Genomic DNA, 26,660 nt, shown 5'->3' on the forward strand with positions numbered 1-26,660 from the left:
TTATACATATATTTTTATGGAGAGTTTTACTTAGCAAACTGTATTGTTTTGACCATAAGCCACAACAGACTAAAACTCCATAACAGAAGCAAATTAAGGATAGGAAGGTTTCACTTGTCAGGAGAACAACCTACCATGCGAATAACCATAGAGACAAGACCTGTGTGGACAGTCATCCAGTATAAAAATGAATATATTGGATGGGATGCATCTCCTGGCTTTGTCCTCATCCTCCACATTTTCAAGGATCTATTTGTACAAGGGCAGGAAGACGACTATGTGCATACCAGTCTGCATACTATGTATACCCTGCAAGAATGCAGGATATGGAATGATGTTTCAGTGTACATTCCTAGGCCTCTGGGCAAATGACATTGTCTAATTAAATATGGAGCATTTCCTCTTTCCATACAATCTTTTCGACATTGGATGAACATGTGTACAGAACTACAGGTTAATGTTTTTGAAGATAGGGGGATGTTACAAGAACCCATCGACTAGCCATGTAGGATAACACAACATCTCTTTCCTTGCAAAGTATACTGAAGAAGCTCCCATGAGTGAAAGTCTTAGATAAGCATACTGAAGTTATGCACTATTTCCATTTTTTTTCTGCCAGAGATTTCTTCTGTGACTTGGACAAGCCACTTAATCTTTCTGAGACACGAGTTTCACCTGCAAGATGAGGACAATATTGCAATCTCTCTCTCTCTTTTTGTATGACTGACACCAGAAACTACCAGTTTATGAGAGTCTTATGATACTAATTAAAGCATTATGCCTCTTATGTGTATTTGGGCAGGTGTTTTGCAGTGACCTTTGCTTCAACCAGTGGCTAAATAACATTTCTCTAGGACTGGCACAAACTTGTAACCCCACCATCCCCTGCACACAAACATCCCTTGTTTGCTTGGAAAATTAGAATATTAATTAGTGTCCTTCAGTTTCTTTTAGATGCCTTTGTTTGGGCATCTTATGGTTCTGACTTCCTGACTGGGATGCAAGAAATAAGCTTTACAGGAACGGAGGCAGCGCTGCAGCCCTCAGACCACCTCATAAAGGGATCTGCAGGACTTCCGGGAAGGGTTGCTTTGCCTGTGCTGCCTCTGAGACGAGCTCTTTATTATTATTTAATTTTTAATTATTTAATTTAATTTATATACCGCCCTAAGCCCGAAGGCTCTCTGGGCGGTGTACATAAAATAAAAACAAGTACAATATATAAATACAATAAGTACAATGAATCAAAAACCAAAAACAGACAAACAATACAAGAACCAAACAACGTCAAAAATACAAAATTATGCTAAAATACTGTAAAATACACTTTTAAATGCCTGGGAGTATAAAAAGGTTTTCACCTGGCACCGAAAAGATAGCAGCGTCGGCGCCAGGCGCACCTCATCAGGGAGACCATTCCATAGTTCGGGAGCCACAACTGAAAAGGCCCTATTTCTAGTCACCACCCTCCGAGCTTCTCGATGAGATGGAACTCGGAGGAGGGCCTTAGATGTTGAGCACAGTGTACGGGTAGTTTCATATTGGGAGAGGCGCTCCACCAGGTATTGCGGTCCCATGCCGTGTAAGGCTTTATAGGTCAAAACCAGCACTTTGAATTTAGCCCGGAAACAAATAGGAAGCCAGTGCAGATGGGCCAGAACAGGTGTTATATGAGCGGACCTTCTGGTCCGCGTCAACAATCTGGCTGCTGCATTCTGGACTAACTGTAGTTTCCGAACTATCTTCAAGGGCAGCCCAACGTAGAGCGCATTGCAGTAGTCCAATCTAGAAGTTACCAGAGCATGAACGACTGAGGCGAGGTCATCACTGTCCAGATAGGGACGTAGCTGGGCTACCAATCGAAGATGGTAAAAAGCATTCCGTGCCACTGAGGCTACCTGAGCCTCAAGAGACAGGGAAGAGTCGAGGAGAACTCCCAAGCTACGAACCTGTTCTTTCAAAGGGAGTGTAACCCCATCCAGAACAGGGTGAACATCCACCATCTGGGCAGAGAAGGCACTCACTAACAGCGTCTCGGTCTTGTCTGGATTAAGCTTCAGTCTGTTAGCTCCCATCCAATCCATTATCGCGGCCAGGCAACGGTTTAGTATGTTAACAGCCTCACCTGAGGAAGATGAAAAGGAGAAATAGAGCTGCGTGTCATCAGCGTACTGGTGACAACACACTCCAAAACTCCTGATGACCGCACCCAGCGGCTTCATATAGATGTTGAAAAGCATGGGGGACAGTACCGATCCCTGTGGGACTCCACAATGGAGAGTCCAGGGTGTCGAGCAGTGTTCCCCAAGCACTACCTTCTGTTGACGACCCACCAAGTAGGAGCGGAGCCACTGCCAAGCAATACCCCCAACTCCCAACTCCGTGAGCCTTCCCAGAAGGATACCATGGTCGATGGTATCAAAAGCAGCTGAGAGATCAAGGAGAATCAACAGGGTCACACTCCCCCTGTCCCTCTCCCGACAAAGGTCATCATACAGGGCGACCAAGGCTGTTTCGGTACCAAACCCAGGCCTAAAACCAGATTGAAACGGATCGTGATAATCAGTGTCATCCAAGAGCCCCTGGAGCTGGCCGGCCACCACCCGTTCCAGAACCTTGCCCAGGAACGGAACATTCGCCACAGGTCTATAATTGTTCAAGTTATCTGGGTCCAAGGAGGGTTTTTTCAGGAGCGGTCTCACCACCGCCGCTTTTAGGCAGTCAGGGACCACTACCTCTCGCAAAGAGGCATTGATTACCTCCTTGGCCCAGCCGGCGGTTCCGGTCCTGCCAGCTTTCACCAGCCAAGAGGGGCAAGGATCCAGCACAGACGTGGTCGCACGCACCAGTCCAAGAATCTTGTCAACATCCTCAAGCTGCACCAACTGAAACTCATCCAATAAAAGAGGACAAGACCGTGATCTGGATGCTTCATTGGATCCAACTGCTATAATATTGGAATCTAAGTCCCGACGAATGCAGGCAATCTTATTTTGGAAGTGTCCAGCGAACTCATCACAGCGGGCTACAGATGAGTCTATAGTATCCCGAGGGCCAAGATGTAAAAGCCCTCGTACAGTTTTGAAAAGCTCCGCTGGGCGGGAGAGTGATGCCTTAATACTGACAGCAAAATATCTCTTTTTTGCTGCCCTCACCGCTGCTGTGTATCGCTTAGAGCAGGCACTTACCAAGGCATAATTGCATTCGTCGGGAGTCCGCCTCCATCTGCACTCAAGCCTCCTCCTCTCTTGCTTCATTGCTCTCAGCTCCGAGGTATACCATGGGGCTGTATGAGCTCTACATAGGAGGGGGCGCATGGGAGCGATCGTGTCAACCGCCCGGGTCATCTCTGTATTCCACAGTTCAACCAGGGCTTCAACAGGAGCGCCAGTCTTCTCAGTCGGAAAATCCCCTAGAGCCCTTTGGAAACCCTCAGGATCCATTAGTCTCCGGGGGCGGACCAATTTAATAGGTCCCCCACCCTTGCAGAGGGAAAGGGTCGCCGTAAACCTAAACCTCAGCAAGCGGTGATCTGTCCATGACAATGGGGTAGATGAAAAACCCCCAACCTCCAGATCACCATCTCCCTGTCCAATGGCGAAGATCAAATCAAGGGTATGTCCCGACACATGCGTCGGGCCAGTAACAAACTGAGACAGCCCCATGGTTGTCATGGAAGCCATGAAGTCCTGAGCCGCCCCAGATAAAGCAGTCTCGGCATGAACGTTGAAGTCCCCCAGTACCAACAGTCTAGAGGACTGCAACAGTATCTCCGAGACTACCTCTGTCAGCTCAGTTAGGGAATTTGTTGAGCAGCAGGGCGGGCGGTACACCAACAAAATTCCCAACCTGTCTCTCTGGCCCAGCGCAAGGTGGAGACACTCCAAACCAGTTGTCACCTGTACAGGGTGCTTGGTGAGTGAGAAAGAACTCCTATAGACCACAGCAACCCCACCTCCCCGACCTTCGGCTCTACCATAATGCTGAACCGTATACCCAGGAGGGCAAAGCTGGGATCCGAAGGCTGACTGATAGGACAACCAGCAGTCCTGGGGATGTGAGGAGAACCAGAACGGGTCACAGACACTACTTGTCTGGGACGGGTTCCCCTTACCTGGCCTGCTCTCCTCTTGTCTCAGAAGAAGCTTTTTCAGCTTTAAAATCAGTCACAACGTTCTTTTTGACTGGTAAAGATTTTCTCCCGGTGAGGGAGAAACGTAGAGATCAACCACAAAGCCTGTTTTTGTGGCGAGGACTGGATTTCATTTATTTATGAGAGAAGGTTCAAACTGCAATGCCGGATGGACTTTCATCAAGCTCTTGCTGATTACAGCGACACATTTATCTTTTCTTTAAAGAAAAACGGACTTCAACAGGCAGATAAGCATCCTTCTTTCTATTTTGTTTTTTTACTTGGTTTAAATTGGTGTAGCAAAAAAGAGATTTGTCAATGAATCAGCTGTGAAGAACTTCTAGGTGAGGTTATGGCTTTTCTCTTTCACTAACGAAATTAAGGAGGAAAGAAATCGTAAAAGCTTATCTTTGTTTTTATCGCAAAAAGCTGTCCTGGAGGTGCATTCTAAAGATACTAACGGAAGAGGGATTTCTATTTTGAGGAGGGGGGAACAAAAACTTTTTTTTTGGTCTATTTCATTTTGACGAATCTGCTTGTTCATGACGCTACTAATTGTTTTGATGTTGGGAACTAAGTTTGTTTTTGTATTCCTGAATACATAGAGATAAGGCAGGCTGTAATGTCTACACTGATATAAGCAAGCCTGGAACATTAACCCAATTGTGGCTGAAATAATTTTTGTTTCTGTGGTTTTAAGAAAGACAACCAGGAAAGTGATTGAGACCATGGAAGAAATTATGTTTCAGAAAATAATGGCCGAGATTGAGATAACGAAACAAACCCTGAGACAGGGTAGACAGGAGATGAAAATTGAATTTAACAAAATGATGCAGGAGCTTAAAGAAACAATGGATTCTGTGAGAGAGGAGTTTGATGGGATAGGGAAGTTACAAGCTCTGGAGATTGGAACAAATGTGAAATTGGAAAAAGATTTGGAGTTTACGGATGTTAGAAATAAAGTTTACTGTTTGGAATTCAACGTTGTCTCTGAAGAAATTAATGAAGATTTTGGTGGTAAAGTTACCAATGTCTTGGATAATTTTCTGGACTGGAATGATATGATGGAGCTTGACATAGAAAAAATCTATGGAGTTGGCTACAGATATGTAACAGTGGAGAAATTCTTAAGAAATGAGCCAGTGCATTTTGTAAAAAAGAAGAACAGAGATATGACTTTGCAGCAATATTTCAGCAACATACTCAGAATTCTTGACTAGAATGATGTGATGGGGCTTGACATAGAAAAAAGTTATGGAATTAACTACAAATATGTGACAGAGCAGAGATGCACCCGGAGCAGAGATGTGACTTTACAACAATATTTCAGCAACATATTCAGAATTGATGGCAAGGACATATTTGTGATGAGGGAAATTCCCATCAGACTCTTATTATATGACTATGGCTATGACAGCAAGATCATCATGGGATACTGATAATGGATGAATGGATACTGAAACCACTGGATTTAACAGGACTATTTAAAATGGAAGATGGAATTAATATTGATAATGGAAGAATGGTTGTGGAAATTATTGGACTTGGCAGATTTGACGAGATGGATTAATTGATATATTTGCTTGGACTATGGCTATGACAAGATTATTATGGGATACTGATAATGGAAGAATGGCTACTGAAATTACTGGACTTAACAGGATTATTGAAGATGGAAGATGGAATTAATATAGATAATGGAAGAATGGCTATTGAAATTATTGGGCCTAACAGATTTGAATTAGATGGATTAAGCGACATGTTTATTTGGAGAAAAATTGAAAGATATATCTCTCAAGGAATTGAAACCTCTCTTTGACTTTTTGTGGAAAGAATAAAATAATGTTTATGAGATTTGATGATTAATTAAGATAACTACTGGAGGAAAGTGATTTTATAATATAATTTTAGAGATAGGATTGTTATATATTGTAGACCTATAACTGATCTGCGACAAATCGGAAGTCAACATTTTATTTTATTGTTTAATTGTTTTTGTTTTGTTTTGTTTCTTGTCTTTGAAAATTTGAATAAAAATTAATGATAAAAATAATAAAATAAAGGGATCTGCAGGACTGTAGCTTCTGAAGCAGGCCCACGATCCAATCTAGGTCATGATCTAACCAGATCAAATCAGGTGAGTCCTCTTTGGAATCCAAGTTTGGTGGATTTGATTTCAGTTTGCTCCACAATTTGGAGCAAACCTCGTTAGTCCACACATTCAAATCGGAATGTAGACAGTGACACATGGATTAGATTGTAAGCTTATAAACCTTTCAGAGCATGGCTCCCTCCTCCTAATCTTTGTTTTTTATCAAGATGGCCCAAGAGCATTCCAGTTCTTCATTTCTTTTTAAAAATCACTTCTAGTTACTTGGAGCAACTAGAAAGTGTGGGGTTTTGTTTTGTTTTGAGTAAAAAGCCCCCAGAAGTGGCAGTACATTATGATTTACCACCACTTCCTGGATAAATGTAGAGAGAAAAAGGTGGCTTTCCCCATGTACCTGTGGCGGCAGACATCTCTCCCCCATCCCAATACAATGTACCTGTAAATCTAGCGTATCAGGCAGGCACCTACAGCTTTGGCATTTAGGCATCTGCTTTAAAGTTGTCTGTTTACCCAGACCTTCCTTGTGGGTGACTCAGCTATGTTGGCACATTAATTTGGTCTACTGATTTGTGATTTCTTTTCTCTATGTAGCTTTACTGTTGATTTTATGCTGTTCACTACCATATTTTTTTCTGAATGTTAGCAGTATAGAAAATTTTGCACATAATTATTCACCATTGTTCAGTACTGTGATGGCCACCACCCAGTCACCCTGGCTACCTGGGGAAGGGAGATCTGGCCGCAATAGGGTGCACCATTATTTTGTATCCCGATTCTCCCTGTCTGAGGTCCTTGCTGCCACCAGATAAGGAATTAAATACTTTCACTTCCAAGCTTGTTCCTTATCAGTCTCCACATTTCGCTGGGGTTTCTCTAAAACCTTTTAAGGTAGCACAGTATAACCACTTCAGGTGTGACAGTGTTTAAAATAAGAAGAGACCACACAGGGTTTATAAAACAAATAAAAGAGTTTACTAAGAAAGAAAACTGTGGAGTTTAAGACAGGCAAATATCATAGAGAAAGAAATGCAATGGCCTAAAATTACAGAGAATATCCCTTTGGAGCAAAAAAAATATTAAAATTGGTTAAATGCAATCCACTTGCCCTAGTCTATAACAGTCTCTCACTCACCCAGCCACTTTCTTATTACACTGAGATTCACTTTAGTCTAAAGGCTGTGCTATCTCAGGAGTTCCATCTTAAACTAAAAAAATTCAGAATGGCTACTCTTATATGGACTCTCCTTGTCAATCACATGCCCTGTCCAGAATGATTCAGCCAACGCGAAGTATTGGTGAAGGGGAAGGGCCTTATCCCAGTGGTAGAATATCTGCCTGGATGCAGAAGGTCCCAGGTTCGAGCCCTGACATTTCCATGTACATAAAGTATGCTGAAATCATTTACATCTGCTTATATTTGCTTAGAATATGCTCATGATTTGCTGAAATAGCCTATGAAGTTGGCTTTATGCATAACAGCCAAATAGTAAGAAAGGAGTAATGGAGTAATTTAAAACTGCCTTCCTTTTTCCTTCGTCTCCTGACTAAAGCTGTACTTTCCTATGAAAATAACTGGAACAGGCATAGAGATAAGACGTCTGGGCAGACAGCTAAAGTGTTATGCTCTGTCAACATGAAGTAAGAGAAAGCTCATTATACGGCATGGCTTATACTTACAGACAGGGCAAAGTAAGCTTTCCAAGGAGCTGAAAATAAAAGACTCACTGGGAGCATGACTGACAACCTGATGGAGAACCTTATACTGCTGCATAAAGAGATGCAGCAAAGAGGTACGGTAAAGAGCTGTGAACAGGTGGTAGTGAGATAAAGCTATGAGCACACACATTCCCTTAGATAAAAAAGTGAGTAAAAGGCCAGGTTTTATAGCACTTATTACCCCCTCAGCTCTGCTAGAGTGGGGGGGGTGTCAAAGAATGCAGGAGAACTATCCATCTATTCCATCCATGACATCTGACGGGTGATGTATCATGACAAGTCTTTCTCTGTACTTTGTAACTTTGGCTGTGTGATATGACTTAGAGTTTAACTCAGACCTTCATCTATTGTAACTTTTTTTAACTAAGAGGTTCCTTCAGAGACTTATACTTTGATGTTAAATGGATATCCAGCAACTTCTTTCATGCTGATACATATTTCTGTTTTCTCTGTTTCTGCAATGATAGCTAAGGCCACCTAGAATGCATATTATTAGTTGTACTGTCCTGAACAGAATACAAGGTCGAGCGTGTGTCCTGCCACATGAATTGGTCCAGAAGATATTAAGGACAGCCCCATGTTTGTCATGGCAGCCAAGTAGTCCTGTGCTGGACCTATGAGATGTAGAAATCACCCAGGACTATCAGCCTGGGAAACCGCAACACCAACGCCGAGACTAGCTCCACCAGCTCAGGGAGGGAGACTGTTGGGCAGCAAGGTGGACGGTACACCAACAGAGTCCCAACTCTGTCACCCTGAGCACACAGCCAGGCACACACACTCAAAGCCAGAGGAGTTAGGGACAGGATACCTGATAGGGGAGATAGATTCCCTACATACAATTGCAACCCCCACCTCCCCATCCCCTGGATCTGGGCTGCTGGAATGCCACAAAACCTGGGGGCCGAGCTGGGAAAGTCCCACTCTGCCCTGGTCAATAGAAGGCTCATCTACATAGGAGCATTTCTTCATAGGAAATACACTTATTTTACCTTTGCATTTCATTTGCATCATCCACAGTTCCTGCTCAATGTTAGCTGCCAATCGCTTTTTCCTATTCACACAAGCAGGCATTTCTCTGGAGAGGATTAAGTCTCGCTTTTTCCTTGTGGTCCAGCCCTCTAATTATACATTTCCACTCCCTCTGGTTGCTAGGTGACTGAGCATGCTCAGTCTATTCTACCAGCTGCAGTAGGTCCCCTTAAAAAAACCCCAGAAGTGCAAATATCTATGTTTTCCCTGGTAGGATACAGCTGAAATATAAATCTTTCTTTGAGCAGTGTTATGCTTTTGTGCACAAGTTAGGGGGGAAAGAAAATAAAGGCACCATTTGCAGCAACATAAAAAAGGCCAGCAGAATGGAGGAGAGCAACTGGAAGTTGCTTGTCAGCCTACAGGAAATAAAATGAATGAAGGGAGGAAGAGGGCATGGGTGTAGAGAGAGGAATGATTGACACACCCACCTATAAGCATCACAGCAAAGTGTCTGCAAGCACTAGAGAAAGGGAGTGAAGTTTTTTTTCTCCCCTTTTCGTATTATCAGTGGATTGGGATAGTACGTACAGGGGGGAAACTGTGCAATAGCTTCTGTTTGCCGGTAACGTCATGTGAATAATGCAAAATTTAAAGGAGATCTGAGTAGCACCAAACACACAGTAAACCACTGTATAGATGAGTCCAGAAGTACAACATATCCAGTATGCCTAGCAGCCATTAATAGCCTTATGCTCCATGAATTCGTCTAATCCTCTTTTAAAGGCTGAAGCTGAACCCCGACAAGACTGAGGTATTACTTGTGGGAGATAAAAGGAAATTAGGAATTACTGACCTGATGCTTAATGGGGTAAATTTGCTCCTGATGGACCAGGTCCGCAGTCTTGGGGTCATTCTTGACTCCCAGCTGTCCATGGAGGCTCAGATTACAGCAGTGAGCCCGGCAGTTTGGTATCAATTACATCTGATACGGAGACTGCGACCCTACCTTCCTGGTCATCTGCTCCCCCAAGTGATACATGCCCTGGTCTCCTCTCGCTTAGACTACTGCAATGCGCTCTACGTGGGGTTACCCTTGAAAACGGTCCGGAAACTCCAGCTGGTACAGAATGCGGCGGCACGCTTGATCACGCATAGCCGTCGCTGGGATCACATTACCCCAGTGTTATTAGATCTTCACTGGCTACCAGTTGTCTACCAGGCCCAATTCAAGGTGTTGGTGCTGACCTTTAAAACCCTATACGGTTTCGGCCCAGTATATTTGAAGGAACGCCTCCAGAATCACAGATTATGCCGCCTGACAAGATCAGCCTTGCAAGACCTTCTCTCGGTCCCACCTGTGAGAACAGCCAGGCTGGTGTGGACCAGAGAGAGGGCATTTTCTATTGTGGCCCCCACCCTCTGGAACTCCCTCCCTTTTGATCTCAGACATGCTCCCTCCTTGTCCAGCTATCGCCAAGCCTTGAAGACCTGGCTGTTCAGGCAGGCCTACAAGATTGAGACAGAGTAATTTATGTTATAATGAATTATGGTTTTTTAGTTTAAAATTTGATGATGTTGTTATATATATATGTATTGTTTTATTCTTGTTGTTCGTCGCCTAGAGTGTCCCTAACCCGGACAGATAGGCAACTGAAAAATAAAATTTATTATTATTATTAAAGCCATCCAATTTGGTGGCCATCACTACATCTTGCAGAAGCAAATTCCACAGTTTAACTATGTGCTATGTGAAGTAGTACTTTGTTTTGTCTGACCTGAATCTTCCAACATTCAATCATTGGATGACTGTGAATTTCCCTTTCTCTCAACACAAGGAGAAAAACTTCCCCCTATCCACTTTCTCCACACCATGCATAATTTTATACATCTCTGTCACATCACCCCTTACTCACTAAGTCTTAGGACTTTAGTTTCCATATCATCACTATTTGCCTCTATGGATTAGAGAGAAGGCTACTTAACACATCATGATACCAATCGATAAATATCCCCTTAGGTGGACTGATGGTCTGAAGTGAAGGGACAAACAGTTTCAGTCTTTGTTTATTTTACATTATTGAAATGGATGAGTACATTTTAGAAACAGTTCCTGAAACAGTGCTGCTCAAAATGATTGCTCATGAGAATCTTTGGAATGACTCAAGTCTAGTTCTCAATGAGATGATAAACTTGTATCTTAAACTGTACCACTCCATGTTGTCAAGTCAGGGCTCACATGAGTGAATACATCTCTATAGATAAATTTCCATTCACATAGAAAACTATCTATCAGGGAAAAGAGTTCTAACCCAGCCTTCTCCCTGACATGCTAGCTTTCTATAAGCAAGGATTTTTTTGTATTGGGGAACATTTAATCATCTGATCCTCCACTTGGAGCCCTGACACAAGTTTAAAACTGAAAACTAGGCCCATTGCACCTACAGACAAACAGCAGTTACTTTCAAGAAGTTGGGGGCAATTTGAAAGGATTACTACTTGTGCATCCATCCCACTTTCTTCCATGCTAAAAAAGATTTTGCAGGGCTTTGTAATGCTTCTAAAAGAAAAGTGTGTGCGTTTAGCAGGAGAAGCGGTGCCTGTCTCAACTCTGTTAAAATCATCTGTTTCCAGTCTCACTGAATAATGCCTAAAAACTACATGACTAGTAGGAACAAAGGTTATTTGGGGTTTTGTAACAATCAGCCTTGAGGTTAGTAGTCATGCTGGCAATACTATGAAATTCCCTGAACTTATTAATTGCTCTCAGTTGACACTTGATTGGTTAACTGTGATATAAGCTATTTCCAAGATATACTCTAGCTGGCTCTTTGACTATTGAATTCCTGCAAAGGTCTTTTGTGTTTGCAGATTAACGTGATTCTCTGTGACTTTTTCATTCCTCCCCAAAATTATCAGATGAAAACAGGCACCCAGCCCATTAGATGGGAGAACCAATCATAAGATAGAGAACAATCAGTGTTAACAGGCATCTTCCATGGTTTTCGCCACATTCATTCACCACTGCCATCTTTGGAAGTGAAATGCACATTTCCAACAAAATGAGTAGGAAAGGTGACTCATATTTGAACATATAATATGTAATACTATCATTACACTGCAGTTAGACAGGTGATGCTATGAATTACAGTGTGATGCAGGGTGGTGCGGGGGAGTGGCCCCGCTGAATCACTGAGAGATGGCCAAAACAGGCTGCAGCAGCCCCCCACCTCTTCTGTCTCCTTTGCCTGCTAGCCTTGGGGCCCTGTAGGAGGAGCAGCACAGGAAGGAGGAAGAGAGTCAGAAGTGGCAGCCAGCCAGCCTAGTAGATGAAGAGTTGGCCAGGATAAGGGGGCGGTGACAGCTGCAGAAGATTCTCAGGCTGGCTGCCTTTCCATGCTACTCCTCCTGCCAGGCTGACTCTTTATCTTGCTTTGCTCTAGCAGCAGCAACATGAGGTGGAAAGGGGCAAGGTCTAAGCAGGGGTATAGTCGTCCAGGGTCTCAGGGGGTCTTAAATCCCTTACTTTTTTGAAAGCAGGGTCCCAGCAGAGTCTCTATGTCTCCAGTATCCTACAATCCATACAGCATGAAAGGGGAGTGTGTTAGCCACTGAGAAGAGTCTTCTAACATGCTTCCTTGTCCTTTCCTGCTGATTGGAGCCAATCAGAGTAAAAGAAGGTAAGTCAGCCACTGAGAAGACTCTTTTCAGTAGCTAACACTCTCCTCTTTCATGCTTTTGGCTCCTAGGGATGTCTGTTGTTGTAGGAGAAGGCATTAAAAAGGATCTCATTCTCAACCCAGCAGCAAAAAAAAGGGGGAAGGGCATGGCTGTAACAAACATGAAGGGAGCCTGCACTTCTGAATATGCCACTACACTATTGGGTCTAAGGGCTAGTTGGGGGGAGTGGAAGTTGCTGAGTTCTAAGGGTAGTTGGGGGGAATTGGATAAGGTCTAAGGGAATGGGATTGGGGGGTTGGTGAGGTCTGGGAGATAGGAGGGGCTGGCAAATAAAACTAGCAGGATAGCAGCCTCTAATCTTTTGTAAATATCAACATATTTTGTCATCACTTGGTTTTTTATAATTACACTTCATGTCTATACATTTTCCAATATATGCTATAACAAAATCTCTAGCATGACTGCAGTTTCCAAGCATATTACGATTAAATTCAATGCCAAATTACAGATTCTGCCAGCCAAATAAGATAGGACTGTATGCTCTATAACAGTGGTTCCCAACGTTTATGAGTAGGGGACCCCCTTTATAAGCTCAAAGAAATTCATGACCCTCCCTACACTAATTGTAATTTTAGCTACTGTTAGTTGAAAAAATGGTGCGTGGCAAAATCACATCTCCAAATAAACCTTTCCATAGAAAGCTCCCTGCAGACAGGGAGGTGTTGCTTTCTTTTCTTAATGCAAATGTAATGAAATTGGTATCCCTCTCCCTGCCCACAGTCTGATGATGTACAGTCCTGTCTCCCAACACCAGTGGGTTACGGTGTTGGACTAAGATCCAGGTTCATATCCCCACCCAGCCATGAAGCCCAGTGGGTGACCTTGGGCCAGACACAATCTCTCAGCCTGACCTATCTCACAGGGTTGGTGTAAGGATAAAATGGAAAAGGAGGGGGGGACCATGTGCACCACCTTGAGCAACTTGGAGGAAAGGTGAGATATAAATGGAATAATAATTAAATAAATAAATACTTTTCAGCTGCAGTACTCATTCTGAGTAAGAGTGTCGTCAGCAGCAGCAGTGCAAGGAGACGGGAGTCGGTGATAGTAATCCCCTCTTCTTTCTGGTAGCTCCACCCTCAGCCTCCTTCAGCATCTGCCACATGTTTTATAGGCAGATGCCTGCCCTCGGCATGCCTGAAAGACACTCTGGCGCTTCAGCAAAAGTCCTCCCCTCTTGTTTGGAGCAAGGGGGAGGTGTTGTCTGCAGCGGCAGTGAGGAGCAGAGAGTGTCCAGGGAGAGAAGACTTTTTAAAAGAATTAATAAATAATTCATTTTTTTACTGTTCACGGCCCCCTCTGGATCACTTCACAGACCCCCTGGAGGTCACAGCCCTCAGGTTGGGAATCACTGTTCTATAATAAGGAGAGATACAGTATATACAAGTAACAACAGTTACAGGGCCAGCTCTGTCATTGGACAGATGGGACATTTGCCCTGAATCCCACACTCACCGTGAACCTCCAAAGTCCCCCAATGCCATCACTCCTCTCAAAGCAGGTAGGTTCCAGTCCTTCATCTAGGCAGCATTTGATGGATGCCAGTCCACTCACTCCAGCGCCAATAATAGCTACTCTTTTTACCATGGTCACCTAGTCCAAGGGGAATTGTACAGATACTTCCTTAGAATCAGTATTGTTTTTTAAAAATAACACTTTCCTTCTTTATTTTGTCTATAAATTGCACAATAAAACATAACCATCAGACATCCCTACAGTACATTCTGTTTGCCCCAGTGACGTCCATACACCTTTGTGACCCATCTGTCCCTCAGCATGGGTGTATTCATGAGCCAACCACCCCCTTCTCTTCTTCCCCACCCATTCCTAAGGACTACTCAAGCTCTCTGAGGACTAATAAACAAAACATAGATAAAAGAGATTTAAAAAAGGTTAAGGAATAGTATAAAATAAGGGGAAACAGAAGGAAAAGTGAGAGAGAAAAGGGAAAACAAGAAACCATCTTGCCTCTGCCACTTTACACGAGGTAGATATGATGCCTGCATGTTGTTTCTAGTCTCCAAAGTGCTCCAAAAAGCTTTGCCAGAATATTGTGGAATATCAGATCCAAGGTTAAAGGACCTTGGGCCTCTATGCTAAACACCTTTCTGCAGCCAGACACCGCTCAGGCCAAAAAAGCTTGCCCTTTCTTCTATTACTATTCATAAGCTCTTGCAAAGACAAACCACACACACATAACAACTTGCGTGAAAAGCTTTCCCATCTCTTATATAACCTGCCTTACTCTAAAGAGATAAGTGATAGTATGTTTCCAGCCTGGTTAAGCTACAAATATGGTAGTTTTCTAGGGCTACAAACCCATCTTTTACCCTTCCACCCTGCAGGGGATTTTAAAGGAGTGCATGAATTCAGGCAGGTACAACTACTGGAAAGCAATGCCACAGCAAAGCAAGGCTTGTACTCCATCACACCTTTAACAATACAGTTAGTCTAACCCTACTCAAGGCCTAAAGCTGGCCCAGGCCTACAGAAACCCCTGCTCCTCCAAATCAGCTTTGGAACATGACCATTTGTATGAGCAGGATAGCTGCTTGTCAGTCAATCCAGCCCCACTTTCTCTGGCATTAGCTGTTCGCCCCACTATCTACTAGTATCATCTTACTTTTCCTTTTGTGCAGCTCCTTTTCTCACAGTCCTGCCAGCACTCTCACAGCACGCAAAGAGGATTAGCAGGAGAGGGCAAAGATTTATCCCTGTTAACTTTGGAGGATGGCTTTGAAACTGTAGGAGGAGTTTCTTTGAAAGCAGGCCTGTACAGCATAGATTTTGTGGGCTGATTGTGGCCCTGTATTTATTTACAGCCCTTAGGAAAATGAAAATTGGATATATTTATTTATTATTATTATTAATTAAATTTATATCCCGCCCCATAGCAGAAGCTCTCTGGGCGGTTCACAACATATAAAAAGAAAACATCCAACATATAATTAAACCACATATCATCAGTTAAAATAAATTAATTATTCAAGGATTAAAAACATAATTAAACATATACTAAAATGCGTATTAATATAAAATGCTAAAAATGTTAAAATGCTAAAATATTAAAATGCTAAAAATGCCTGGGAGAATAGGAAGGTCTTCACCTGGCGCCGAAAAGACATCAGTGTTGGCGCCAGGCGTACCTCATCAGGAAGAGAATTCCACAATTCGGGAGCCGCCACCGAGAAGGCCCTTTTTCTAGTTGTCACCCACCGGGCTTCTCTCTGAGTAGGCACCCGGAGGAGGGCCTTCAATTGAGAATGTAGTGTACGGGTGGGTTCATATCGGGAGAGACGTTCCATCAGGTATTGTGGCCCCATGCCGTACAAGGCTTTATAGGTTCAAACCAGCACCTTGAATCGAGCCCGGTAACATATAGGCAACCAGTGCAAGCGGATAGAAGACCACTTATGCCTGGGCTCTTGTATGGAAGTGGTCTTTAAATGACAAGCTGCTCATTTGAAGCAAAATCAATGAAGCTGCTCTTGAGCAAGTGAGATGCAGACTAATTTTTATTTAAGGTCAGGACACACTAGCTAGCTCCATTGGAAGTCACCCAAATGTGCTTATCAGCTAAAAGGAATGGTCAGACAAAGTTCCTTAAAAGACATGTTGCCCACTGCCACTGGTGTTCCATTGTAATGAGCAGCTACAGGGGAATGTTCGGCACATTACATAGTGAGTGACAGTCTCAAGTGATTTGAGTTTGCACCCTGGAACATGCTCTACAATTTTCTTTTGGATTCTTTGGGAGACCAGTTAATGTGGAAAGTATTCCCTAAAATAGAAAATTTGAAAGCCATTGTGATATACATCAGCTATTATTTATTCATTTGATTTTATAATTATAATAATAATAAGGGGAAAAGGAAAAAACCAAACATTATATAACCAATGCTTGTTACCATACCAAGAATTAACACTAAAGGCAAAGTACAATACTTTAACTTAACATAATAAAAGAAAGAAAGAAAGAAAGAAAGAAAGAAAGAAAGAAAGAAAGAAAGAAAGAAAGAAAGAAAGAAAGACATCAATGTATCAAGAACTGGATTCCTGACTTCCATCATGCCCAGTGCATAAGCCACATCTCTCATAAAATACACAAAGTTCAATAATTAAATCCTGTCTGGCAGGAAAGTTGAGAAATTTTGGGGATGCTTTCCCAGCATCTAAAAAGGTAGCAGCCATCTCTCCCCAACTCCCCTAAAATGGGCTACCTGAAAAACATGAGATGAGATCCGATTGGCCGACAGGTACCAGCTGTTTGTAGGTGTAAACAGAGAGGGTTGTAATGGCATTATTGGATAATTTTTGGACACAACTGACCTACTTTACAAGGCAGCTGTGCAAGGAAGTGTATGAGCAGGCTCTCCTAGCCTTCCTCTTTCTTTACAATAAATACTTTCTACATTTATAAATGTTAACACTAAAGCCAGACTACAGTATATAAAACTATGTTCTGTAACTTTAAGTTCTTTAGATTTTATCTGATATAAAATCAATTTTTCACTATGAATTCAAATTAAATTACCTGTAATATTGCTGCTCAAACATTTTTGGTGAGATTTGTCATTCTAGTATTTTATAAACTTATACCAGTGTTCCAGTATGTTTCTTTGTGCTTTTACTGCACCTTCTGTAAGTTCTGTAAGATGCAGATCTTATGCATAAACACCCTGTACCAAAATGTAATTCCATAATTGATGGAATTTACTCCTTTTCCCAATATTTTGCAACTAGCAAATGAGCTGTCATCAAGAGACTGTATGTCATTTCACTATCTTTCCTTCTATTTATTTTTATATTTCCCAAAGGAAGAATCAAAGGATCTAATTTTAAATTGTAAAGGGCAAGTCCCCTTATTTATTCATTTATTCTGCCTTGTTTGCCCAAAATAACTGTATGTATTTACATTCCCATAAAATGTGATAAAATATGTGCCATGTCCAAGCCTGAAGCCAGACTGGAACGGATTCAAGTAATCAATTTCTACCAAGCATGCTTGAAGTTGGACCACCACCACCTTCTTGAGCACCTTGCCCCAAAAGGGATTATTTATCAGTGGGTGATAGTTGTTTAACACTTCTGGTTCCAGGGAGGTCCTTTAAAGAAGGGGATGCACTACTGCCTGTTTCAAGGCAGATGGTACATCTCCCTCCTCCAGTGAAGCTTTAATCACTCTTGGAACCCACCCTGTCAACCCCCTGTGGCTAGCTCTAAGATACCAGGATGGGCAAAGGTCAAGGGGCTGCACTACTTCATGCTCCTTATCCATATCCTCAGCTGCAGTAATTGAAATTGATCCAGTACAGATGGAACTAACAGTGTTCTGGATGATTTATGGAATGATTTGGCCTCTTGACTTTGCTTTTCAACTTTCTTTTTATAAAACCCCTCTTTTGAAGTCAAATGTGATTGTGTTGGATTTTCTAGGCAATTAGCCATTTACATGTATGTTTAATTTAATAGTACTATGGTCACTGCCCTCAACTGGTTTGACAACCCTTACATCTTTAACCAAGTCCAGGGTCGCCACTTCTCTGGTTAGTTCCATGTCCAACCATTCTAGGGCACAGTCATTTAGGGCATCTAGAAATTTTACCTCTTTCTTGTGACTGGAACACATGTGTAGCCACTCTATGTGTGCATAGTTGAAGTCACCCATTACTACATTTCCTCTTTTGGATGCTTCCTTAATTTCATTCTTCATCTTGAGATCTCCCTGAGCATTAGAATGTCCCCAGTATAAATTACTCTTGGGGCCCTGTATCAATCTACAACAGTTATGTGGAGGAGTCTTCCCCTTTTGGGAGTTTTACCTTGCTGGACTCAGTGCACTCTTTGACATACAAAGTGGTCCTACCTCCAGTACATTGTTCCCTGTCCTTCCTATAGAGTTTGTATCCAGAGATAACAGTGTCCGACTGGCTGTCTCCATTCCATCAAGTTTCTGTTATGCCCACTATGTCAATGCTATCCTCTAAGACCAAGCGCTCCCGTTCTCCCATCTTGGCTCTGAGATTTCTAGCATTAGCGTATAAACACATGAAAACAGTGTCTCTTTCAGTACTGTAGTGGCAAATTCGAAGTGCAGGGTCCCATCATGATAGTCATAGCCATGCCCCCCTCTTTTTTTGCTGCTGGGTTGAGAATGAAATCCTTGTTAATGCTGCCTCTCACAACAACAGACGTCCCTAGGAGCCAATAAGCACAAAAGAGGAGAATTTTAGCTACTGAAGTCTTCTCAGTGGCTGACTCACCTCCTTTCACTCTGATTGGCTCTAATCAGCAGTAAAGGATAAGGAAGCATGTTAGAAGACTCTTCTCAAAGGCTAACACACTCTCCTTTCATGGTGATCAGCTCATAGGATTCTGGAGACATAGGAACCCTGCTGGGACCCTGCTTCCAAAAACGTAAGGGGTCTAAGACCCCCCCCCGAGCCCCTGGAAGACTACACCACTGGTCTTTCTTTGAGAGTCATTGGCACTTGTGTTTTGTCCTATGGTGTTCTGGCCTCTCTGAATGCCCTTGCACTCACAATGCCAACTTCTACACCTCTCCCATTTAATTTTTTGTCAATTTTCCCCGGGGGGGGGGAGAGATTTGTTATCAACAGGACCCTTCTCAGTTCCCATTGGTTCCTCCCCACTCAATCAGTTTAAAAGCTGCTCTGCCACCTTTTTTATTTTAAGTGCTAACAGTTTGTTTCCATCCTGGTTCAAGTGGAGCCCATCTCTTTTGTACAGGCCTGGCTTGTCCCAAAATGTTCCCCAGTGCCTAACAAATTCAAACCCCTCCTCCCATCATCTCATCCATGCATTGAGACAACAAAACTGTGCCTGTCTAGCTGGCCTAACACATGGAACTGGTAACATTTCAGTGAAAGCTACCTTGGAGGTCCTGGCTTTCAGCACCCTACCCAGCAATCTAAATTTTGCTTCCAGGACCTCATGACTACACTTCCCCATGTCATTGGTGCCAAAATGCACCACAGCCACTAACTTTTCCTCAGCACTGTCTCCCAGGGTATCTAGATGATGGATGACGTGCAAAATTTACATCAGGCAGGCAATTAACTCTGTGATCTGTACGCCCATCACACACCCAACTATCTATGCTCGTAATGATCGAATCACCAACTACCAGGATACTTCCACTTCCCAGAGAAGTATCCTTGGTATGAGATGATGGCTGCTTGTATTCCAAGGAACAGGTCGCTTCTGAGGGATCATTTCTCTCTTCCTTAGAGTGATGCTGTCCTTCCCTGAGACATGACAGCTGAGTGTTATGGAAATATGTATGCAGAGTGATTCAGAGGTCTGAGCTGCGTGTGTGCCAGTGTGTGTATTTATCTAAACAGCAAGCTTTTGCCCTGCATTTAGATCACTGAGACTTAAGACTTAGTAACATAAGAAAAGCTATTTTATAGAAATACATAGTAGATAGGAAAGGCATACCTAGTTGTATCTAAGTTGGAGGTGCAGTGCCCAGACTTGGGTTTTGCCCTCTTGGTTCAGGAGAGAGAGCAAAGACAAAGCTGTTTCCTCTCTCCTCAGACAGTTGAAGAAGACGACAAAGGAAGGAGGGGCAGATCAGCTTCCCTGAGCATATCCGTTTACAACGGAAGGAAGTTAGGTAGAGAAGAGCACTGGAAAAGGTAGGCAAGCCTAGCCAGCTGGAGGACCCTAACTTTATCTTCTTTCTGGAATACAAACAAAAGAACCCAAACAGGAGTTGCTCTTGCCCTGCTTCCAACACCCCTTCTCAATGAGTGTTTGGTTCAGCCCACGAGGTTCATTTTGTCTTGCAGCTTGCAATATCTGACTTTACCCAATGCCTTCATCAGAGCGTCTGCAGTCATGTCTTCTGTTATACAATACTCCATCTTGAGTTGTCCTCTGTGGTAGGTATCTCTAATGAAATGGTGCTTCACATTGATGTCATGAACTGTGGACAAGTGAAGGCGAGACAGAGGATGAGGATGTGGACTGGGACGAATCACTTGGGGAGGGGTCCAGCAGCAGAATGGACTTAGAGAGCACCCCAACCCCTGTCATTGGCACCATAGCCCCTGCAACTCCAGGCTCCTCTGCGGGAGCTCAACCTGACCTGTCATGCACTTCCCGGCCAGGCGTGCCTCCACTTTCCAAGCCTGAACTGACAGTCAACAGCCACTCCTCCATTGGAGGGGGAAGATGAGAGACTGGCAGGGGCTCCATCTTCACCCCGCACTCAAAGACACTTGATGCGGGAAATTCAACAGACCTAGCTAAGAAGGAGCCTTTGTTTGCATGTGTGCTTCCAACCTACTTAAGCAGACTCAGAGGGTGAATAACAGTTGCTGAGTCAACATCTTGGAATCGCAGTCATGCTTAGCTAGAGATAGGGAGAAGCTAAGTTCCTAGAGTACCTAGTTACATGTGGCACTCTACATTGCAGCTGTCTATTACTTTAATAAAAAGAGAAAACACCACTGTTGAGTCTAAGTCTCTCAAGTTTGGGCAGGACAGTTTGACTCAGCCACCACCTCCTCCAACTGACGCTCCCATGACAGAAGAAATGGAAGCAAGAAGTGCAGCAGGGGAGGTCTACCAGAGAGCCTTCGAGACCTTGTTAACGGAACTACAGAGCCTCTGAACCAAAACCCAGTCCCTTTGGACTGAGAACCAGACCTTGCACCTCCAAGTGACTCAGCTGGGGGCTCAGATGAATACCATTCAGCAGGAGCAAGGCCCCGTCCAGCGCCCCAAGTCAAGATGCTGGTGGGGATGCCTGCCCGCTATGGTGGGAAGCTAGAGCAGTTCACCACGTTCATAACCCAGTGCAAGCTCTACATGCAAGTGCAGCAGTCAGAATTTCCCAATGACACAATGAAGGTGCCCTTCATCATCAGCCTCCTAGAGGGAGAGGCTGCCCAATGGGCCACCCCACTGTTGCTCTGGGACAACCCCATGTTGACCCAGTATACCAACTTCATTGAAGCCATGGCAGAGATCTTTCGAGACTCCCAGAGTAAAGATACCATGTCCCACCAACTGGGAAACCTGAGGCAGGGGAAAAACTTGATCAGGACTTATACAAACACCTTTTGTATTCTGGCCCAGGAGACAGACTTTAAAGTAGGGCCCCACTTGTCGGTGCCCCACTTTTTGGAGTTCCGCTAATACAGCAGCACCAGTGGGGCGATCAGCTGGAGCGCGTGATCAGCTGGAGCACGGGGAGCTCTCTCGCTCCAGTTGATCGCTGTCAGCTGGAGCGCGGGGAGCTCTCTCGCTCCAGCTGATCACTGTCAGCTGGAGCATAGGGGCTGGAGCTCCTTGCGCTCCAGCTGATTGCACGATCAGCTGTAAAGCGGAGAGCTCACCTACTCCAGCTGATTGCTATCAGCTGGAGCATGGGGAGCTCTCGTGCTACAGCTGAGTAGGGCCCCACTTTCCAGCGGTTTTTGCTTTTCAGTGGGGGCCTGGAACGGAACCTGCCATATGAGTGGGGCCTTACTGTATTGAGTTTAATGTACTTATACTGAAATGGCCTCAGCTATGAGATCCTGGTTGAGCTGGTGCATACCTAGCAGCTGAATACTTTCCCAGAGTTGGTCTAGCTGTGTCTGCAGATAGACAGCTGACTTGAAGGTTGTTGCCAGGAGCACAAAACTGAGGTGGCTCGAACCCTGACTCCCATGCCTCTCTCCCGCACCTGCACCTCTCCCAGTGTGGGAACCTTGACACTGCCAGAGTTGGAGCCCATGCAGATAGGGAGGCACAGCCGCACCTGACAGAGGCAGAGAAAGAGAATCATCAGAAGGAAGGGCTGTGCCTATATTGTGGGGAGGCAGGGCACCTGGCTAAGATGTGCCCCTCCAAGTCGGAAAGTCCCCTGTGCAGGAATTCATAGAGGTCCACGAGCTGGGATCAAGCGTCAATCAGCAACCTCAAGTTAAGCCTCTCCCGCCAAAATCCGTCTTACATCAGCCAGTCCTCATAGGCTTGCCAGCGGATCAAGACATCCAGGTGTTTGCCATGGTGGACTTGGGCACATCCAGCAAGTTCATGGGCTTGGGCTTCACCAAAAAGCACAGCATGCCAATCATCAAGCTTGAGATGCTGCTGTCTATAGACACTATAGATAGGCAGCCCCTGACATTGAGTATGGTCACTCAGGCCATGACAGAGCTACAAATGGAGACATCGGGTCACATGGAAAGGATATCATTTTACCTACCTGCCTTGCCCCAATTCCTGGTGGTTCAAGGGATGACCTGGCTGGCCCAGCACCTTCCAGTCATTTCCTGGGGGCAGGATATAGTGACCTTCCAATCAGATTACTGCAAGCTGCACTGCCATCCTCCAGAGATGGCTGCCTTGGTGACTTTGGTGGCCACGCCCCAGTCCGAAGAGACTACTCTGCCTACAAAATACAAAGACTTCCAGGATGTTTTTGATAAGGAAGCTGATCAGCTGCCACTCCACTGGCCCTATGACTGTGCCATAGACTTGATCCTGGGGGCAAGCATTCCCTCAGGGCACATATATTCCTTGTTGGAGCCAGAGTTGGTGGCACTGAGGGAGTTCCTAGATACCAACCTGCAACAAGGGTTCATCTGACCATCTAAATCTCCTGCCAGGGCCCCGCTGCTGTTCATCAAGAAGAAAAGTGGGGAGCTATGTCCCTGTCATGACTACCGGGATTTAAATAAGATCACCATCCCCAACAGTTAGCCCTTGCCTCTCATCAGCAAAATGCTGGAGCGTTTGCAAATGGCCAAGATCTATACCAAGCTGGACCTGCACTGAGCCTACAGTTCAGTCAGGATCAGAGAGGGAGATGAGTAGAAAACTGCCCGTTATGGCCACTTCAAATACCTGGTCATGCCATTCGGAATATCAAATGCTCCAGCTGTCTTCCAAAATTTCACCTGGACCACTTTATGATAGTTTATTTAGATGACATCCTTATTTACTCTGACTCCCCAGAGCAGCATGAAGCACACATCTGAGCAGTGTTACAAAGGCTGAGGGAGCATCACTTGTATGCCAAGCTTGAGAAATGTTGCTTTGACATGACCACCCTGGACTTCTTGGGATACCGGATTACCCCCATGGGTGTCAAAATGGACCCCGAGAAGGTGTGTAGTGTGCTCTCTTGGTACCCTCCCAAAACAAAAAAGAACTTACAGAGATTTCTTGGGTTTGCCAACTACTACAGACATTTCATCGCCGCCTTCTCCAATATGATGACCCCCATGTACCCCAGTTCTGGTCTCCGCACTTCAAGAAGGATGCAGACAAACTGGAACAGGTTCAGAGGAGGGCAACAAGGATGATCAGTGCACTGGAAACAAAGCCCTCTGAGGAGAGACTGAAAGAACTGGGCATGTTTAGCCTGGAGAAGAGAAGACTGAGGGGAGATATGATAGCACTCTTCAAGTCCATGAAAGGTTGTCACACCTGTGCAGCTGTGGGCAAGCTGCATAGTCCCAAGGAGCCCAGTTGCCCCCCAGCTGGCAGTTGTGGACAAGAAAGGGTCTGGCTTGTGCAGCTATGGCAAGCTGAGCAGGGGAAGACTAGCCTCAGAGGGGGGCAATGGTAAATCCCTTCTGAATACCGCTTACCATGAAAACCCTATTCATAGGGTAGCCATAAGTCAGGATTGACTTGAAGGCAGTCCATTTCCATTTTCACACAGGAAGTGGATTGGACTGTGAAAGACCAACCCAAATTGTGTTTGCATTTTGACAAATTTGTAGGGCAGTACAATATTTCAGAGAGGTCATGCTCCCCTGGTGCATTCACTAGAGCTGCCCAATTTCCCTGCTTTTTAAAGTTTGATAGAAATATCTGTTGGCTATAGGTATGTTCTTAAACCGCAAGGTTTTTGACTGTTAGTGAATCCATAGATCCTAACATGGGACAGAGTCAAGATGTGTTTGTTTTTAGGTTGAAACAACTGTGTTTGGGACTTGCAAAGCTTGCAGCACCAGTAAATTAATTGGCTCTGTAACATACTTAATACTTAACCGCTGGACTAATTCACATGACAAAGTCTGTGAGCAATTATGCTAGCTCTGTCAACTGTCTGTCAGGCTTATGTTCATTTGGAAGACTTTTGGAAGCACTTTTTCAATGGACATAGGTTATTAGGCCAACTAAATGTTACAAAATAGTGTGCAACCTTTTGAGTTTCTCAGAACTCCTCATCAGGCTGGATGTTAAAACTGAAAGTGGTGGGAGAGGAAAGAAGAGGGGGGAAGGGTAAAGGCTGCTGTTGTTATTCAAGCCATCTTTATTCAAGGGGAAAATTCCTTCTGTTCACATTTTAATGCAAAGTTATCTAATTTACACTGAAACACAGCTATCATTCAAAATTTGCACGTCTGAATTTTGTGATGCATTTTTTAAAGAAAGTGCTAAAATGCATCTATTACTGAAAATATACATTATATTATGGAAAATTGCTAGGAATAATGCATATATTAAGCCAAATTGCTTACAAAAATGCTTATATTAGGGGAAATGCACATGAAAATGCATGCAAATTTTTCTGCAAACTTTTTTAATGCAAATTGATGCAGAAATGGGGCAAACTGAGCTTGAGGTTGGAAAAGTGAGAAGCTGAGAGAAAGTGAAATTTGTAGGTTCATCCATCTGTGATATAAACAGAGGTAGAGCTAATTTTTGCTAGGCAAAAAGAGTAAATTGAAGCCAAAATGTGTAACTTTACCTAGGACTTGTAGGGAACGTTCCCTCAAGAAATACAACCACATCTTCAAGTCATACAAGTTCTCATCCTCCAGTTCAGAATTCTCTTGCTATTTGGTATTCCCCAAGTCACACAGAAGGTAAAGGCAGCTGTGTAAGAAAAAAACCTATAAAAATCCATATTAGTGCAATACCTTTATTAGGGCAACCAAACTACAAAATGGTGTGCAAACTTTCGAGTTCCCCAGAACTCTTCATCAAGTGGACATTAAAAATTAAAGTGGGATTTTTTCTATGGAATAATCCTGAACACATCCAAATATGGGTATCAGGCGACACCTTGTGGAAGCCAAAAGAATGTATATGTGTACTGAAAACTAATCAAGCTCCTCTCTGGGTCTTTGTCTCTGGGATTGTGAAACTCCAGCTGTGCCCCTGGAACTCTGGGAAGTGTAGTTCTATGAGGAGAGTAGTGGCAGCTTTCAAGAGTATTCTCAGTTCCTTCTTAAAACTGCAGCATACAAAGAGGTATTTATGCCCTCCCTTGTAGTTAAGTCTGCACATTTTGTTCCCCCTAACTTGATCAACAGGGTGGTTATTTAAGTATATGCATTTCCCCTCAACATATCCTCAATTGTATGCATGTCATGTTTTAAGGATAAATAGATGGAAACATTATTCTGCTCTGCGAATTCTCATTTAAGCATCTTCCTCTGTTTAGCTCGTTGGCAAAATATCCAATAAAGCCTCTCTATAATTGTGGCTACACTGGAGGTCCCTAAGGCAACAGATGGTAATAGCAATGCAAACAGGATTCTTTGCACTCCTAGATTAAGGTAGACCACTGGTCCATCTAGCTCAGTACTATCTGTAAGTGCTACACACTTAGCAATGACTCTCCAGGTTTTTATGCAGGAGTCATTCTTAGCCCTAAGGAGAGATGAACAGCATGTGCTCTGCTACTCCAAAGCAGCATAGCTGAAGGGAAAACTATGTAATAAAAACTACACCAAGAGCCTTTTCTGCCACGGCATCCCATTGTTATAGGATTGGGGGGTTGGTCTGGATGATGTCTTTGGATTCTCTTGAAGCCTGTAATTCTGTATCTGTAATGTTCGGATCTGTAGTGGAAGGAACCTGCTGGACTAGTCAAACCAGCCTCTTTGTCTGGCCAGGTCAGTCAACTATCCTATTTCTGTGTGTAAAGACTTGGCCAAGAGCAGATGTGTTGCCATAGGAACAACTGGTTGGTGATGCTCTGCCGTTGGGGAGCTGGAAAGAAACAGG

The 26,660-nt window shown here is 43.8% G+C and overlaps 1 protein-coding gene across 2 annotated transcripts in view; it reads right to left on the reverse strand.

Annotated features, from left to right (window-relative positions):
- The window catches only part of LOC133364503 (flavin-containing monooxygenase 3-like), a 66,021-nt gene extending 50,620 nt beyond the window's left edge, over positions 1-15,401 (reverse strand). Inside the window, exons 1-2 of one of the 2 annotated variants that reach the window (XM_061585224.1) lie at positions 15,295-15,401; positions 14,127-14,264 (exon numbers count right to left, since the gene is read on the reverse strand). In XM_061585224.1, coding sequence (XP_061441208.1) covers positions 14,127-14,258 — 132 coding nt within the window. In that variant the 5' untranslated portion in view covers positions 14,259-14,264; positions 15,295-15,401. The remainder of the gene's footprint in view (positions 1-14,126; positions 14,265-15,294) is intronic. The other variant, XM_061585232.1, reaches the window with a different exon arrangement.
- Between the last annotated feature and the right edge of the window lie 11,259 nt (positions 15,402-26,660).

This window comes from Rhineura floridana, chromosome 1 (assembly GCF_030035675.1).
Source record: "Rhineura floridana isolate rRhiFlo1 chromosome 1, rRhiFlo1.hap2, whole genome shotgun sequence".
In the NCBI taxonomy this organism is placed as follows: domain Eukaryota; kingdom Metazoa; phylum Chordata; class Lepidosauria; order Squamata; family Rhineuridae; genus Rhineura; species Rhineura floridana.